General features: G+C 40.8%; 1 protein-coding gene across 2 annotated transcripts in view; it reads left to right on the forward strand.

Annotated features, from left to right (window-relative positions):
• RORA (RAR related orphan receptor A) overlaps nt 1–19,076 on the forward strand; it is an 806,543-nt gene that overhangs the window by 747,843 nt on the left and 39,624 nt on the right. For both annotated transcript variants that reach the window (XM_052646480.1, XM_052646481.1), the window contains one exon: nt 10,549–10,634. In XM_052646480.1, the coding sequence (XP_052502440.1) occupies nt 10,549–10,634 (86 nt within the window). The remainder of the gene's footprint in view (nt 1–10,548; nt 10,635–19,076) is intronic.

Consider the following 19,076-nt stretch of genomic DNA (forward strand, 5'->3'; position numbering starts at 1 on the left):
AACTTTATTTTGAAAAAATGTAGTTAATTCTAGAATCTTCAGTTCAGTTCAGTCACTCAGTCGTGTCCGACTCTTTGTGACCCCATGAATCACAGCACACCAGGCCTCCCTGTCCATCACCAACTGCCGGAGTTCACTCAAACTCATGTCCATCGAGTCCATGATGCCATCCAGCCATCTCATCCTCGGTCATCCCCTTTTCCTCCTGCCCCCAACCCCTCCCAGCATCAGAGTCTTTTCCAATGAGCCAGCTCTTCGCATGAGGTGGCCAAAGTACTGAAGTTTCAGTGTTAGCATCATTGCTTCCAAAGAACACCCAGGACTGATCTCCTTTAGTGTGGACTGGTTGGATCTACTTGCAGTCCAAGGGACTCTCAAGAGTCTTCTCCAACACCACAGTTCAAAAGCATCAATTCTTAGGCACTCAGCTTTCTTCACAGTCCAACTCTCACATCCATACATGACTACTGGAAAAACCATAGCCTTGACTAGACAGACCTTTGTTGGCAAAGTAATGTCTCTGCTTTTGAATATGCTAGGTTGGTCATAACTTTTCTTCCAAGGAGTGAGCGTCTTTTAATTTCATGGCTGCAGTCACCATCTGCAGTGATTTTGGAGCCCCCCAAAATAAAGTCTGACACTGTTTACACTGAGGGGTCTTATCCTAACTGAGAATAATTAGCTGAATGGCCAGTTACCTTTGTCTTCATTGTTGATTTCACATAACCCCACAAATCCTCAAAAACAAGTACATTCCATTGTTCACAAAAGTGATGGAGATTACATTAGGAAAGACCCCAAAAAAGAGAAAAGTATTTGTGTTGCTGATTTTAACAGCATCATCTTTTGTTGGGTGAGAATTTATTCACCATTTGACCTCCTGGATAAGTAAAATTAGGAAGCAATTTCTCTTACTGTTCAATTATTTTGTCCAAAGTTTTAGTTGGTCACCAATAATTACAAAAAAAAAAAATAAATAAAAGAGTATGCTGCCTTAAATTGAGGTCTTCTGTGCACGGCTGTGTAGTAGGAGAATTCAAGAAAGAGAACTTGATCTAAAAATCACAACCATCCACTGATCTTCTATATGAAAAATCTGTTTCTTCTCCAATTTGACATAATTTCCCTGTCTAGGGATAAAAGTACCCGTTTGGATTTGGCTTTTAGCAAAGACACATGTGCATCAGGGAATGCGAGTCAGTTTCTCTGGAAAGCTTAATCCAGCAGAGATAGAAACATATCACAAAGGATTAATACTCAGTTCTCGTTGTCAGAACTACCTGCATATTCACAGAAAGCCACATGACAGCATGTGCCTATCTTCTTCATTCTGCAGAGATTTCCTGCATACTCGGCTCAGCTTTCTCTGAATTCATATGGGGCCTTCTGGCCCAGAGTTTTAACTCTTAAGTGCCTAAATTTTACTTGCTAAAGACTGAAGGAAAGAGTTACTGTTTCAAAACTCTGATTTTGTCCTATTTTAGATTTTGTTTGCAAATGCTTGATCTGTTGGAGAGTTTGAAGTATGTTTATGTGTAAGTATTTGGCAAGTATATGTAACACTTTTATTTTTAAAAATGATTTTTAAAAAGCTGTTACATTTTCAGCAGAAACCACAATCAAGTTAAAGCTTTTAAGAGGTGGCTTTAAATAGTACAAAAGGTATAGAACTTCGGTGGGGTGGGGGAAGGCGAAGTAAGGTACAGGACTTTTTTTTTTTGCATGGCTGTAGTTTAACAGGGTCCTTTGAGTCAGACTTCCCTGGTGGCTTAGACAGTAAAGAATCTGCCTGCAATGCAGGACATCTGGGTTCGATCCCTTGGTTAGGAAGATCCCTTGGAGAAGGGGATGGCTACCCACTCCGGTATTCTTGCCTGGAGAATTCCATAGACAGAGGAGCCTGGCAGGCTACAGTCCACAGGGTTGCAAAGAGTTGGACAGGACTGAGCGACTAACACTTGAGTCAGACATAAACTTAATACCGAGGATTAGAATGTCAGAGGGTAACGTGTTTATTGTGTATAAAACGTAGAAATCATGCCATTTCCATGATCCCTCCCTCTGCAAGACACCCCAAGTCCTGGTGAAAGGCTTAGTTCAGTGACTTTGCTTGTGACACTGTTAGAAGTGACTTCTCCATCTATGTGTCTGTCAAGCTGAGACAAAGATAGTGACATTTGAATTCATTAGTCACCTCAGGGCTTCCCAGGTGGCGCTAGTGGTAAAGAACCTGCCTGCCAATGCAGGAGACTTAAGGGGACCTGGGTTCGATCCCTGGGTCGGGAAGATTCTGGAGGAGGGCAGGGCAGCCCACTCCAGTATTCTTGCCTGGAGAATCCCCATGGACAGAGGAGCCTGGTGGACTGCAGTCCATGGGGTCACAAAGAATCTGACACGACTGAAGCAACTTACACACACATACACAGTCCCTCAGGAAGGCATTTTGGAAACCAACAATTAAAGAAAAACTTTAAGGGAGTCTAGTTAGCAGATGAAAATTACAGTTCCTTGGGTTTTTCTTTACTCTCTTTGTGGCAGAGCCTGTTGTGGGTAGTGAGGGAACCGCGTCCTGGTCCTTGCCAAGGATGATATGCCAAGCTTCCTAAAGCTTCCCATTTATATAGGTCTTTTCATCTTCAAAGAGTTTTGTGAGCATTCATTTACCACCACCTGCCTGGGAGGTGGGAGTTATTCCCATTTTATAGATGGAGGAAGTAGAGATGTAAGCGACTTGCTTGAGGCCACCCAGGGAGTTGAGGGTCACAGGGAAATGCAGGATTGCCAATTCCATTTCTTAGCTGGGTCAGCCTCCACCTCTTACTCTCTCATGGCATTTCCCCTTGAGAGCCCCAGACTGACGATGACATAAACCTAAAGGCATCAAATAATTCTAAGGAAGAAAGAGACACCAAGCTTTATTGTCCCCCCCCCCCCCTTTGGTGGCTGCCTCTACAATTAAACCCTGAGAAATCAAGACAGAGAGAAGAAGCCATTTAACCCTCCTGAGGTTCATTTTCCACATGTGCAGAATGGGGCTTAATAAGACCCATCTGCCTACTTCAGAGTTGTTGTGAACACCAAAACCAAAAGAAGCCAATGAGGACAAAAACTTTAAAAACTGTTACAGAACTCTGCCAAGTATCAAATATTACTGTTGCTGCCAGAAATGACCACAAGACAGCTTGACCTAAGGGGTAGGACTTTTCTATTAGGGGAGTCATTGCTTTGGTGATGTCCAACTAGGATCAAGGACTATAATAAAGAAAATCCAAAAGTCAGTGGAAGAAAAGGCTATACCAGGGGCACATACCAGTATTATATTTAGTATATACTTAGTAGACAAAATGGCAGAACAAGTTGATTATTAGTTTGCAGAGTATGTAATTGGAACTCGGCCCTCCTCACCCAGGAGGACTATTGACCATGCCTGGCCTGGGAAACAAATGCATTCTATACTCCGAGCCTTAGGTCCAGGGTGACAGAATATGCCAGACTGTTCGAATTCCACAGTCTGTTCTCTCCCACCATGAAGCTGCATTGTGAGCTCTCTGCAAACCCTGATGGTAGCCTGGGGCCTTGGGCAACAACAATGAGAGAGTGGAGAGAGGAAAAGGCTCCCTTACTCCAGGCTACTCCAGCCACTCTGCAGCAGGGCTCACAAGCAGGTGAATTTCAGCCCCTACTTCTGACCCCTCAGCTGGGCACCGTCAGAGTCCTTGGAGACCCTGAAACTAGTGATGCCAGACCAGAGGGGCTATAAAACTATAGAAGTCAGGAGTCACCAAAGTCCCTCCAGGGAACCAGGTGAAGACTCCCTATTCCCCCCACAGCTGGCCTTGACACGCAAGCCAGACTGCCATCCAGGCAGCTGCTGAAGCCTTTAATACCCCAGCAGTTTTAAACAGGGGATAAAATAAAGTGACTAATCCATAAAGGACTCAAGCCATTTTTTGCTGAAAATAAAATCAAATGCCTTAGGGTTTTTCTTTTTAATCTTTATTGGTTTTTCTGCTTACAAAAGTAATACATGTTGATAGTAAAAAAATTCAAACTTTAGAGGAATATGTAACATAGCAGGTGAAAAGTCCTCCATAGTCTCAGCCTTCCAGGAAAAATACTGCCAACAGATTGGTGTAAAACTACTTTTTTTTTTTTTTTAAAGCAGCAGTTCTTGACAGTTTTTGCAAAACACACACAATTGCTTAGCATTCATATATGTGACATACTGTCATGGATGTACCCAGGGTTTGCCCATTTCCTAGCAAGTCTAGCAATAATCCCACCCTGTTCAGACCAATTCAAGAAAGTTTATGGTTATGCAAGTGAGCTAGAGTGAAAGATATTATCGGGATAAGCTTAGGTCTGTATTAGTTTATTTTTTATATGAGCCATTAAAATCTCTAATTTTTTTTTTTGCTATTATTAGCAATGAATGCCTGTGACACATCCCACATTGATTGCAACATGCTGCTGTGTTGTACCAAACAGTTAAGTGCCAACGTTCTAAAGGATTGCTGTGGTAGCTGGTATGAACTGCCTGTCATATTATTTGGAGGATAAGCTGCTTTTCTCTATCCTCACTTTGGAAAGAGCTTAAAGTCTGCAGAAAAGAATTTCATTTCGCTATAAGGCAGGATTTCTTATCAACAATAACAATAATAATAACTGTGTTTTGAGTGCCAGCTCTTTCTAAGAATTGTGTGGTGTGCATATATATAGAATACATATATAAAATGGTCGTATGTGCTATGTCGTGTAGACATTAAATCACTGACTCTTCCAATAGGAAACGGAGACTGAGAGGTTGGTGAAGTAACTTTCCTGGTCTTAAGTGTTCAGCATTGGTACTGGTCACCCTAAGGTCCCAAAACTCTACTTGGTATTTTATAAAATTGAAAAGAATGGTCTCAGAAGGTTGATGATTATTTCCAGTTATAAACTAGAAAGACATCTTGACATCAGTTCTCAGTAGTATTAAGTTTAACTAGATTACCTATGGGACATCTTTTGATCCTCGGTTAATGATTTCTTACCAGGAGTAGTTTGTCCTGATGTTTGAAGGTATTGGAGACATTCAGCTTGACCGTGCAGTATGAGGAAGGGGCAGGACCAGGGGAGTGCAAGACTTTGAACTAGAGAAAAAGACAAGATGTGTCCACCTTCCAGCCTTACCTCTTCCTAGTTCTCTGACATTGGGCAAGTTATCTAGCCTCTCTGAGCTTCAGTTTTGTCATCTAAAAAAATACAGATGATGATCACATGATACCACCTACATTGTAGGGTTGTTAGAACAGCAGATTAGATAATGCCTGACATGTTATAAGCCTGAATATTTGTAGATATTATTGATTACTATCTGGACTTCCTGGTGGCTCAGATGGTAAAGCGTCTGCCTACAATGCAGGAGACCTGGGTTCAATCCCTGGGTCGGGAAGATCCCCTGGAGAATGAAATGGCAACCCACTCCAGTATTCTTGCCTGGAAAATCTAGTGGATGGAAGAGCCTGGTAGGCTACAATCCATGGGGTCACGAAGAGTCGGACACGACTGAGCAACTTTATTTTTCTTTCCTTTGATTACTATCTATCCATTTAGATTATTGTTGAGAGATCACTCTTCACCCACAGATTGAAGTGATGGACACAACTCTTGTGCAATTACATTTTAAACATTTTTTTGTATTTTTTAATTCTTGGGGAGAACGGGCATTTTTCTCTGGACCAAGATAACACCAGAAGTAAGTCTGAGAAACAAGTCAGGTGTTGAGAACACCAATGTCTTGTTATCTTCTATGACGAAAAGTAGAAAGCAGACTTTTTTCAGAGGTGCAGTGCTAAATGACAGCCCAGCTTAAGGACCACTTGGCTAATTAGCACACCTGCATTCCAGAATTTCCTGAAGCCCCATTGCCACTTGTTGTTAGCTCCTTGAAAACTGCAGAAATTTGCCTGTGCAGGTGTGGAGAGCTGCTTGAATTATTTAGGGTGCATGAAAGAGCAAATTATTTAGGCAGTAGAGCTGAAAATGTGGGGAAATTAGAATTTTTCATAGCAAGATTGTTCATTGTTAAGCCAATTCATGATTATATGTGCGCATCTTGCTTCAGCTATTCCGTGCTACACAATAAACTCTCTTTGCTGCAATGAATATGGATGTAGACTAATTTAATCAATATACTCATGACAGCAGTGGTGTCGGACAGATTTCATCCTTTGAAATACTGGCTGAGTTAATATGTGCAGTATATATATGGGCCAAGACTCATAATTTTTGTTACAAGAAGATTATTTTGAAAAGACACAACACTGCCTGTTAGAAAATGGAAAAGCCTGAGGGATGGAAAGCGAAGGGCAGGGAGATTTTTGTCCTGTTCCCTCTTATTGGTCTGAAAATATCAATTTGTGGAGCTGAACTGCTTTCCTTTTGAAAAATTTGTGAGGCATTGACTATTTTTTTTTTTTCCTCTTTGATACGTCTGAATTCTGTACCTTGACTAAAAAAGGTAGGAGGAGGTGTTTTTTTGTGCGTTGTTGGATTGAATGGAAGATTGAGTAAGTGCCCTGCTCTGATCTGCAAATGTTTGCTTTCTGGAAAGATCAACACATGTGATCAGATCACTTTCAGAGAATTTGCTTTTGCGGGCAAGTGGATTTTAGTCATTTCCTAAAGAGCACTTGCGTTTGAAATTTTCTTCTGAGCTAGGAGAGCCACCCAAAGAGGTAGGTTAGAAGAATAGTTCAACCCGATGAATTAAAATATCAGAACCTGGCTTTGATGAACCCTCCCATCACCTCACCACAAGGTTCCTAGGGAAGCTTGTTCTAATCTGGAATCTTTGGCCAACACTGCCCACTGGAGCCAAGCACAAAGACAGTGCAGGGACCAAAGGTCTAGGCAGTTCACCCCTCACTTGACAGTGCAGGGCAATCTACAGTGAGTCCATTCATAGGAAGCATCTTGGCTTCCATAAAGTCTTGTAAAATATGTCTCAGCTAGAGTGCCCTCCAGAGCTACAGCAAGACTGAAGAGCAAGAGTTTGGGAGCCTGGCTTAGGCCAATGGTCCTTTGTGGTAGTAACTCCAAACTCTGGATTTAAACCACAGTGACTTTCCCACCCCCACTCCCAACCTCTTCCTGGCCTGGTTGAGAGCCATCTCAAGGGTAGAAGTTCTGGGTTGGGGTGCCAATCCCAGGGGCAGCCCCATCATGAGCAAACCCTTCCTTGCCAGGCTTCCAGACCACTTTCAAGATTCCAGGAGCCGTTGGTAGGCATTTTGGTCACTGCCTTACACATCATCATGGCACTTCTCTTGGATCATTCACTAGCAGTCCAAGCACTGAACAACTGTACACCATTTTCCATTTGATCCAGATACACAGTTCTACTCAGTGGTCCCTATTAGGCCTGCCTAGTGCTTTTCCTATCTTATCAAGGACTACATAGGTATGCTTGATCTCCCCATTGCTAAGATGAAATGAAAATAACCCTTAGGCTTCCTTGGTGGTCAATGGTTAAGAATTCCCTTGCCAATGCAAGGAATATGGGTTCAATCCCTGGCCCGCGAAGATCCCACATGACTCCAGGCAGCTAAGCCCATGCACTACAACTACTGAGCCCACGTGCTGCAACTCCTAAAGCCCATGCTCTGCAACAAAAGAAGCCATCACAATGGAAAGCCCACACACCAAAATGAAAAACAGCCCCCTCTCACCACAATGCAGCTCACAGCAGTGAAGACCCATTGCTAGAGAAAGCCAGCACAAAGCCATGAAGACCCAGTGCAGTCAAAGATAGATGCCGCCGCTGCTAAGTCGCTTCAGTCGTGTCCGACTCTGTGCGACCCCATAGACGGCAGTCCATCAGGCTCCGCCGTCCCTGGGATTCTCCAGGCAAGAACACTGGAGTGGATTGCCATTTCCTTCTCCAATGCATGAAAATGAAAAGTGAAAATGAGGTCGCTCAGTCGTGTCCGACTCTTCGTGACCCCATGGACTGTAGTCTACCAGGCTTTTCCATCCATGGGATTTTCCAGGCAAGAGTACTGGAGTGGGATGCCATCGCCTTCTCCGCAAAGATGGATAAATAAACTTTTTTTTTTTTTTTAAGAAAATAACTCTTGAAAGGCCCAAGTTTAGTGCTAGTATTGCTTTTCACTTTGATGCTGACTTAAACTATAAAGGGCCTAACAAGATTTGTCTAATTTTTAATACAGTTTGAGGTGAGGTATAAGCAGAAGCAGCTCAGTGTCTGTCTTCCTTATTTCTTACATCAGTTGAATTTAGTAGATGGGGCTTCCCTGATGGCTCAGATGGTAAACAATTTGCCTGCAATGCAGGAGACCCAGGTTCAGTCCCATCCCCTGGAGGGGGAGATAGCAACCCACTCCACTATTCTTGCCTGGAGAATGCCATTGTCAGAGGAGCCTGGTGGGCTACAGTCCATGGGGTCGCAAAGAGTCAAACATGACTGAATGATGAACACTTTCAAGTACTTTGTGTGGTCTATTTATTCTCTTCCTAAGGGTTTGGGATGGGGCAGGCTGGTTCTCATTATAGACTAGTTCATTCACATAGGAGAATCCAGGCAATAACTTTCAGTTGATACCACCTTTCAGGCTTTTTCTACTACCACTTGGGTTTTGTCTCTAAAAAAACACTGGGCAAAATTATCTCTCTCTAGAGCTGCAAACAATCTATGGCATAAAACTTTGCCTCTACCATATATTAAAAATATTGGAGGAACCAAAAGTGTATAACATTACTAGAGTTTAGATTTAACAAAGAATTCTCCTTGAAGAAATCAAGCCAGTCTCTAAGATGAGGAGGCCAACTTTGTGTTCATGTTCATGTTAGTCGCTCATTCGTGCCCGACTCTTTGCGACCCCATAGCCCACCAGGCTCCTCTGTCCATGAGATTTTCCAGGCAAGGATACTGGAGTGGATTGCCATTTCCTTCTTGAGTGTGATCTTATAACATATTGAGCTGCATAATTCCAAATAGACGTATTAGTGTACAAAGACACCATTATTGGGGTATTCGAAGGCTTTGGGTTTATGGCACATTTATTGGATGTGAGATTTTGAACAGTGTCTAACTCTGGACAATGAAACTAAGTAAGTCAACACTAAAAGTGATTGATAGGAAAAGGACTCACTAAAAGACCCTGCGGTACTTGTAGTCCCCTTGAAAGGAAGTTAACGGGAACACATCCTGTATAATGAGGTTAAGTCCAGTAATGTGTGCTCTTTCAAAGTATCGAATATAACATTACATCAGATCTAGAGTAAGTGGCTGTGGAAATTATCCCTAGATATGATATGATATGACATTGGAAGAAATTGTGCTCAATATGACATTGGACTCTGTGTACATGTGTTAGTTACATCATGCAATATCAATACATTCCATAGACCAGTCATTGCTTTGTGTGAGGCATGGCACTAGGTAGGGTCTTTATGAAAATGAAATATACTTGGGCACTTGTAATTTGTGTTTCTGTGTGTGACTTAGTAGATAATCTAAATATCCAGTAGTGAAAACCATGGAAATAAATTTAGTGTAATGGCGTGTTTCAGGTAAACTGGTGAATGTTACCATCCTGTATATTTAGCCTAGTGTCAATTCTTTATTTCACACATAAATTATATGTAAGAGGTGGTCCAAGTACTTTGTTTTGCCTAATTATTCTATTCCTTAAGTTATTTTTTAATCCTTAATTATGCTCTTTCCAACTCTGCTCAAGATAAAATATGTTTGCTTAGAAATGTGCTTTATCATACTTGGGAACTTTGGTGTAATATATATTAATTATTTGGTTATTCTTCCAGTATGAGACATCTTTAAGTAATCAGTTAGATAGAAACACATGCACGCTGTACCAGAAAATCAATTTTCAGCGTAAACAACTCAGAAGCGACATATTCTGTTTGTCCAGATTCATCACTATTAAATTCTGATAAGATATTAACGTTATGGTTGAAAGGTTTTGATCGTACACAAATGGACTAATTTTTAACACATGACAAGTCCATTAATTTAAAAAAGATGAGTAAGGAATTCTTACCAACATATGTAACTTATTAATATCTTGAATTGAATCGTTTTCCTAAGTAGTCTTAACTTTTTGGAGTCTGTTTTTCTTCACCTACCAAGCTACAATGCTCTAGCCAACACAGATTTATGACCTTTTAAAAATAATGATGGAAAATGAGATCGGAGGAAACATTTTAGTATCTGCTTTGCTCTGAGGCCTAAACTGTGAACTCTCCAGTTCTTGAAGGCTTTGAAATGCTGATTCCAGTTTTCTTGTGGGTTCTTAAACACCTTCTCAAATGACCCATTTTAATAACCTGAAAGCTATTATATAACGAGCAGCCATAATTTAGTCCAGGGCTCTAGGGGGACCCTCACAGTTCAGCAATGAATAGTTAATGCAGTATAATGTTTAGCAGGTTATTAGTTTTCACGATACAAATGCTGATCAGGGAACGCTTTTATAAGGTGTTTAAAAGAAAATGTAATTAACTGGTTGTGTGCTTCTGTTGCAGCTCAAATTGAAATTATTCCATGCAAGATCTGTGGAGACAAATCATCAGGAATCCATTACGGTGTCATTACATGTGAAGGCTGCAAGGTAAGCCTTTTTAATTGTTGTTGTTGTTTCTATTAATGTTCAGGGTGGGGGTATCTTTGTGACTTTTATTTTTTACTTCTACGATGCCTAAAAATTCAACCCCTTGGCTTTTGAGTGATGAGAAACAACAGGACGAAATAAGCATTGGGTACACATTACAATGAAGGAAGTTTCATGTATAGATACATGTGTGTATACACACACGCACACACACACATATAAAATGCCTCTCATCAAAATAACAGGCTGGAGATAAGCCAGTGTGTGGCTTATTTGTCACTTCCAGTCCCAGCCTTGATATCTCTCTGGTTATCTTCTTTCAAAAAAGAGACGACTCTAAGACTTCCGTAATGTCCCTGTTATAAGCTTTATAAGAAAGCGTTTCCGAGAAGTTTAATGGGAATGCGATTGAAAATCTGATTTATTGTTGGCACACAGATGTTGATACATCTGGTCAAACTGTGGCAAGATTTTTGGGAAGAACTGAGTTCTGGTCCCAGGGCCGCCACTTGTTCTTATTGTTTTAGGCATGTCTTCCTCTTTTAGTGACTCTGTTTCTTCATCCATAAAGTGACATTCTTCCTGTCTTTTAGAACTATTCCAAGAATAGAAATAAAAACTATAAATAGTCCTTATAAGCTGAAAAGTGCTATTTAAATCTAATAGTCTTCTTGCTGTTGTTACTGTTTTAATCATTACCGATGCTGATCACAGGGCAACATGTATAGCACATGCATAATGTGGGAATGGAAACTAGAGACGTTTCTCCTGATCATTCAAGACCCCTGCACCTAGGTTGCCTCTGTTATTCAAATTTCAATGTATTAAGATTTAAATCCTCCTGCTTATCTTGGAAGGGCCTTGAGACAGCTTGCTTACAGGATAAAACAGTGCAAAATAAACAGGAGAGAAGCTATTTAGACATGCAGGAGGCCACTGCTTGCTGCTACTGAGCCAGTTGCAGCTACTGAAGACAGTTGCTTGCTACTGAACCAGGCCTGGATTAGCCCTAAAGCATTTGGAGGCTGAAGCAAAAAAAATAAAATCCACATATTTGGTTAGCTTTCCTTTAGTGAAATTAGAAAATACAATGTCATAAAATGCAAAACCACCTTCACACACAAATAACTACCGAGAGACTTAAAGGAAATTTCCCTCATAGCATCCTTATGCCTTTGTTTTATTGCTAATCATTCACTGTAACATTTACCACTTTGTAAGTGTACAAATGCTTCTTATCAATCTCACCTGGGGGACGCTTGAGATTTCCGCACACCGACTAAGCACTTTTTTTTTTTTTAATTCACTCATCTTTAGAAATAGAGAACTTTCTACTCAAAGGAAACTGAATTATTCATCTCTCTGGTAACCCTCAAGACCTCAAGTTTCTGTATTAGCAAGGAAAATAAATTATTTCCTCAATTTGCCCTCCCTCCAAATTAATTACTGAATTAAAACAAATGAAATCAGCTGCTTGGCCTATGTTACCCCAAGCTGTAAGGAAGAGAGGGATGTGTCTATGACAGCTGTCATTTCATTGATTTTTGAGGTTAATTTGGCTGATGTGACTGGACAGTTGTCACATGTCATCCTCACCCACTCTGTGTTCGGACCTGCTTGTCCCTTGTAGGGGATGGCATAGCCTCTTTTTTTCTCTTTTTTTTCCCCTGTTTTTAATTGAAGGATAATTGCTTAGCATGGCTCTTCTTGATGAAAGGTATATAGCCAGCAGTGGTCCTCTACCAGGAGTTCCAAGCAGACTTGATTTTTGTGCATTGCCTATCACCTAGGTGTTTTCTTAAGTGGACAGGTCCCAAGCAGACAAAGCTGCTCACTCTGTCTGTGTCTCTCAGTAATGCCACACATAGTTTAATGTGGCAAATTCAATTGAATACAGAACCTAGGAATGGCATCCAGGGCAGGGCCAGGGAGAGGGCACAGGCTACTTCATAGGAAACACCCCAGCAGTTCTGAAGATTAACAACATGCTATTCAAAAAGATTTGAATTGATTCCCTGAGTACCACTGTTTACAGAGGCAGAAACATTGTGTGTTTTCTTTGTTTATTTATGACAAAATGAAAGTGACAGGAAAGCAAAGGGCAGCTATTATTTCCCTGTTGCCATTTTCCTAGGTTCCCTTCCAGGTCTTGTGCAGCCTCAGTGCCAAAGTGGTTTTGGTTATCTGCAGTTCTGTTTTTCATCACTATTGACTTTATACAGTGGAAATATCGAAAACAACTAAAACTTAATTTTATTAACAGATTGGGCCTATGCCCAGTCTAGGATCTATACAGTGGTATGTGTTTATATTTGATGAATGTAGTATTTGTTCTGTGCCATAGTTTCTGCCTCAATTAACATTTTTTTAATTGAAGTATAGTTGCTTTACAATGTCATGGTAGTTTCAGGTGTACAGCACAGTTATTCAGAATCTTTTCCACATTATTTTCCCTTATGTGTGTGTTAGTTGCTCAGTCGTGTCCAACTCTTCGCAGCCCTATGGACTGTAGCCCACCAAGCTCCTTTGTCCATGGGATTTTCAGGCAGTAATACTGGAGTTTGTTGCCATTTCCTTCTCCAGGGGATCTGCCCAACCCAGGGATTGACCTGGATCCCCTGCATTGCAGGCAGATTCTTTAACATCTGAGTATAATCCTCTAGTCTATACAGTAGGTCTTTGTTGGTTATCTATTTTATATATGGTGGTATGTACATAACAACTAACATTTTCATCTCTAGTAGGAGTGAAGTCAAGAAATTTCTACTTTTGCCAGTGGTGTTAATGATTTATTATATTCTAACCAGATGGAGATGGTTGTATCATGACAGATTGTCAATAATTTATCTCTGTGATAGAATCATCAAATTTAAGGAAAATTTCTGATTAGACTTCCCTGGTGGCTCAGATGGTAAAGCGTCTGTCCACAATGCGGAAGACCTGGGTTCGATCCCTGAGTCGGGAAGATCCTCTGGAGAAGGAAATGGCAACCCACTCCAATACTCTTGCCTGGAAAATCCCATAGACAGAGGAGTATGGTAGGCTACATTCCATGGGGTCACAAAGAATCAGACATGACTGAACAACTTCACTTTCACTTTTCTGATTAGATATGTAAATAGATATCTAATAAGAGAAAAAAAAGTGACTCAGTCTTTGTCTGAAAAAAGTCACTTTGTGAATGTATCTTGAATTGCATTTTAAAAACAACAACCTGAAGCCACAAGAAATCATAGGACCTATATATAGTCACTGAAATGATTCTGTCTTCACCACATGCTTGCTCAGGTAAGCATTACACATGAACAGCACAAGTAGCTGTCTTTTTAGCTCTTTTTCTGGTTCCTGAGTATTCCCAGCTCACTCTCTCTACGTCCCTTTGGCTGTGTGCAGAGAGATGGCACAGTGTCAGACTTATGTTTTGATTCTTGAGCCAGACTGCCTGGGTTCAAGTCAGAGTTCTGCTATTTACCAGTTCGAGCAGCTACCCAACCTCTCTGTGCCTCTCTTGTTACATACGTTTAGGTCAAGCGCTCACAAGAGTGCTAGTGTAAGAAGCACTCACTGAGTATTGGTGCTGCTTGTTATTCTTGGGCCAGCCTGAGTAATGTGCTCTGAATAGTCAGACACTATTTCCAGGACATCTGTGAGTCCAGTCTTGATTTTGTGACCATTCACAATTTGATATGTAGCTCTGCCAATATAAACAACGAAAATACGAGTGCCCCCTTGGCGTGCTTTATAAATGCTATAAGGAATCTAAAGACACAGAAGACGAGATGGGGTGCTTTCAGGGTGGTGTGGCTAGAGACATGGCAGTTCAGTGATTAAGATTCCACGCTTCCATTGCAGAGGACTTGGGTTCGATCCCTGGTTGGGGAACTAAGGTCCCATGTGCTGCACGGCAAACAAGCCCAACTACTGAGGCTTTGCACTCAAGAGGCCATGCTCTGCAACTGGGAAAGCCCCTGAGTGGCAAAACTATAGAAATCCCACCTGCCACAGCAAAGATGCAGCACAGCCAAAAACAAACCAAAAAAAAGATGACCGAATCCTTCCTTCATGCAGCTCACAGTCTACTTGTGGAGATGAGACATTTGTAGCATATGAAGAACGCAATACTAGGGTGAGGCCACAGTCAGATGTGACCCACGAAGCACACATCCACTAGGCATCCAGAGCCTAAAAATGGGCAAGCCTTGGTTGTATTCTAGGGACAAGATGTAGTAGCCTCGTTTGACAAGAGTAGCAGGTTACTTCAGAGAAGGCAATGGCAACCCACTCCAGTACTCTTGCCTGGAAAATGCCATAAACAGAGGAGCCTGGTGGTCTGCAGTCCATGGGGTCGCTAGGAGTCGGATGCAACCGAGCAACTTCACTTTCACTTTTCACTTTCATGCATTGGAGAAGGAAATGGCAACCCACCCACTCCAGTGTTCTTGCCTGGAGAATCCCAGGGACGGGGGAGCCCGGTGGGCTGCCGTCTCTAGGGTTGCACAGAGTCAGACATGACTGAAGCAACTTAGCAGCAGCAGCAGCGGGTTACTTTCTCTAGACAGTGGAAGATAAGGTTAGACAAGTATGCCATCCCAAATTTTTAAGACCTCTGTTATGCCAAGGTTTTTATTATAAAAATATTGCCCTTGTTCTTTGGAAATAATTAAGAAACAGTGTATTAGCATTGGGCAAGCCTTGAATATTGCATTTCAGAAGACTGTTGAATCCAGGCCTAGAAGGGCTTAGCTCTGTCAGAAAAGATGTTTCTGAGCTTTTGGAACAGAAAGTGGTCCCAGCCCTGAGTGAGCACTAGCAGGGGGTGTCATGTAGGCTAGGCATGCTTGCCAGGGAGGAGAGGCCAGGCCGTGGAGCATGGAGACAGAGGAGAAGGCCAGAAATAAAATGAGAGGCTGCTTTTCAGGGTTCACTTGGCTCTTCAAAGTGAATACAAACATGTTTATGGTTGAGGCTTTCTTTTGAGATATGGCTTCCCTGGTAGCTCAGCTTTTAAAGAATCTGCCTGCAATGCAGAAGGTCCTGGTGTAATTCCTGAGTTGGGAAGATCCACTGGAGAAGGGATAGGCTACCCACTCCATATTCTTGGCTTTCCTGGTGGCTCAGCTGGTAAAGATTTCCCCCCGCAATGGAGGAGACCAGGGGTCGATCCCTGGTTTGGGAAGATACCCTGGAGAAGGGAAAGGCTACCCATTCCAGTATTCTGGCCTGGAGAAGTCCATGGATACAGTCCATGTGGTCGCAAAGAGTCAGACATGACTGAGTGACTTTCACTTTCTTTTTCACTTTTCTTTTGAGACATGGTTCTGTTTATCATCTGACTTCAGTTCCTACCTTCAGTATTAGATACAGTGGCTGCTTAGAGGATAATGATGAAACCTTTATCTCAAGATTAAAAAACACACACACAGTTTTTCATCCATATTCTTTTTTTTTTTTTACTTTATTTTACTTTACAATACTGTATTGGTTTTGCCATACATCAACATGAATCCACCACGGGTGTACATGAGTTTCCAATCCTGAACCCCCCTCCCACCTCCCTTCCCATACCATCTCTCTGGGTCATCCCAGTGCACCAGCCGCAAGCATCCTGTATCCTGCATTGAACCCAGACTGGCGATTCATTTCTTACATGATATTATACATGTTTCAATGCCATTCTCCCAAATCATCCCACCCTCTCCCTCTCCCACAGAGCCCAAAAGTCTGTTCTATACATCTGTGTCTCTTTTGCTATCTCGCATACAGGGTTATCGTTACCATCTTTCTAAATTCTATATATATGCGTTAGTATACTGTATTGGTGTTTTCTTTCTGGCTTATTTCACTCAGTATAATCGGCTCCAGTTTTATCCACCTCATTAGAACTGATTCAAATGTATCCTTTTTAGTGGCAGAGTAATACTCCATTGTGTATATGTACCACAGCTTTCTTATCCATTCATCTGCTGATGGACATCTAGGTTGCTTCCATGTCCTGGCTATTATAAACAGTGCTGCGATGAACATTGGGGTACACGTGTCTCTTTCAATTCTGGTTTCCTCGGTGTGTATGCTCAGCAGTGGGATTGCTGGGTCATAAGGCAGTTCTATTTCCAGTTTTTTAAGGAATCTCCACATTCATATTCTTTTAGTCTTTGGGGCTCTACCATAACTTTTTCCCCCAGTTTTGTTGGGAAATAATTGGCATATGTTACTGTGTAAGTTTAAGGCATTCAGCCTTGATAGTATGATTTACATATCTTGTGAAATGGTTACCAAAATAATTTCAGCTAACATTCATTTTCTCATACACATATGATGCTTGAACAACTTGAGTTAGAACTGCATGGGTCCACTGACCTATACTCACACAGATATTTTTCAATAAATAATACTTAGGAGAAATTGTAAATAAATATGAATTTCTTTTTAATGTTATCTTTTCATATTTGATGTCTACTGTTGTTAATGCATATAACATCTCCTATACTGTATATGACAATATGGATGTAGATACTGACAGACAATTCATCTTGAAAACAAAAGACATAAACTTATGGTATTGATAAATACAATAGAGGACTGTCAGTATATTTTCTCCTCCCTGTGATTTTTTAATAACATTTTCTTTTCTCTGGCTTATTTTATTGTAAGAATACATTATATAGCTCATACAACATGCAAAATTTTTGTTAAATATTTGTTATTAGTAGTTCAGTTTGCAGGGAGTCAAGTTAAACTTGGATTTTTTACTAAATGAGGGTTTACAACCCCTAACCCTTGCATTGTTCAAAGGTTAACTGCAGATACAATTTTTTAAAAAAAGAAAAAAGAAGAAAGGGAAAATTTTTTCTCCTTGTGATGAAAACTCTTAGGATTTATTCTCATATCAACTTTCCTACATATCATATGGTAGTGTTAACTATGATTATCATTCAACTATGACTTCTTTTTTAAATTTTGATCACTTTTGTCCATCATGGATTTTTTTTTTTTTGGCGCCAGTTTTAATTTTTATTTCGTTTTTGGCCATGTCATGCAGCATGCAGAATCTTAGTTCCCCAACCAGTGTTTAAAACCCATGGTCCCTACAGTGGAGGCATGGAGTCTTAACCACTGCACTGCCAGGGAAGTCCCTAACTTCTTAAATAATAATGTATAGTTGAGTACTGAAGTTAGTAAATTGATTTCTGATTACATTTAAGACCCTTTACCTGTGATAAGTCTAAGAATAGAGTCCATGCATGTGTCAAATATTTATTCATCAATTAATACATTTAAGATGATGTCTTATGAAAACTTTGTCTTCCACGCAGGAAAGGGAGAACTTGGAATTTTTTTTTTTTTTGCATTAACAAATATTCTGTCTGAAATTAGCAAGTCTTTTCAGAGATATCCCAGAACATATAAATCAGTACTTTTTTTTTTTTTCCTGTTAAAGAGTTAAAGCATTTTCTGGAGTTGTTTATGTTTTAGGTTAAAAACAAATATCCACAAATGTTCCTTTTAGGCCCAAATTGTTTTTCTTTTTTAAGGGTTCTAATATTTTCATTTCAGTTGTAAAATTTCACTCACCCTGGGTCAGTCTTGTCCACTTTACAGCATTAGTACATTTATGCTCAACATTTTTACTTCAGTACTTTATAGCACTTGGCCCCAGTATTAGAGCTAGCCATTTAAAATGAAAATTAGATTTGGCTGTTATATCCTGTGACATCAGAATTTCATTTCTGTTATAGACAGGTGGTAAGAACAAATTTTTTATTTAGCAAAATATTCCAGGCCTGTGATGAAATACGTGCGCAAGTGGTTGGATGTGTTAGACCCCAATTTGCATCCAGATGATTTGGATATTTGAGGGGCTTTTTTGTTTTTAGTTTTTTTTTCGGTTTCTTTGGTTTGGTCTTAATCATGCCTCTGCTCATAGAAAATGCCGGGCTTGTGAGCTTGTGCCGCACAGCGTGTACCATGGTGTCTGGCTCAGAGTGGGGCCTCTCGTGCCTGCTTGGGAATCACTGTTGCTGAATGTGTCACCAGGATTGGATCTGAGCATGGCAGATGACCAGATGTATGGCAAAACAGACATCTCTTACCAAATACAACACATGAGGTCAGCTTTAATCAGAGAGCATTTGCACATACAATTCTCCGGAGAGCTCAGTCACTACTGAACGGGAAAGTAGTTGAGAAGATCCATCTTGCCATGATTTATTGCTACCAGCTGCCTGAGTGTGGGGCCATACTAGCGCACTTTGGCAAATGATGTTTCCTGTTTTTTTTTCCTAAAGAACAAATTTCCCTTTTCTTTTGCTTCCTTTTGGAATGTTATTCCTGCTTCCCCCCACTTTAATTTTATCATTTCTTTTGCCTCTTCCTTTCTTTGATTTTAATCTATGCATGCCCTCTCTTTCCCCCTCAGTAAAATTAAGTTGCCAGTTATATTCT

Source organism: Budorcas taxicolor, chromosome 10 (assembly GCF_023091745.1).
Source record: "Budorcas taxicolor isolate Tak-1 chromosome 10, Takin1.1, whole genome shotgun sequence".
NCBI lineage: Eukaryota > Metazoa > Chordata > Mammalia > Artiodactyla > Bovidae > Budorcas > Budorcas taxicolor.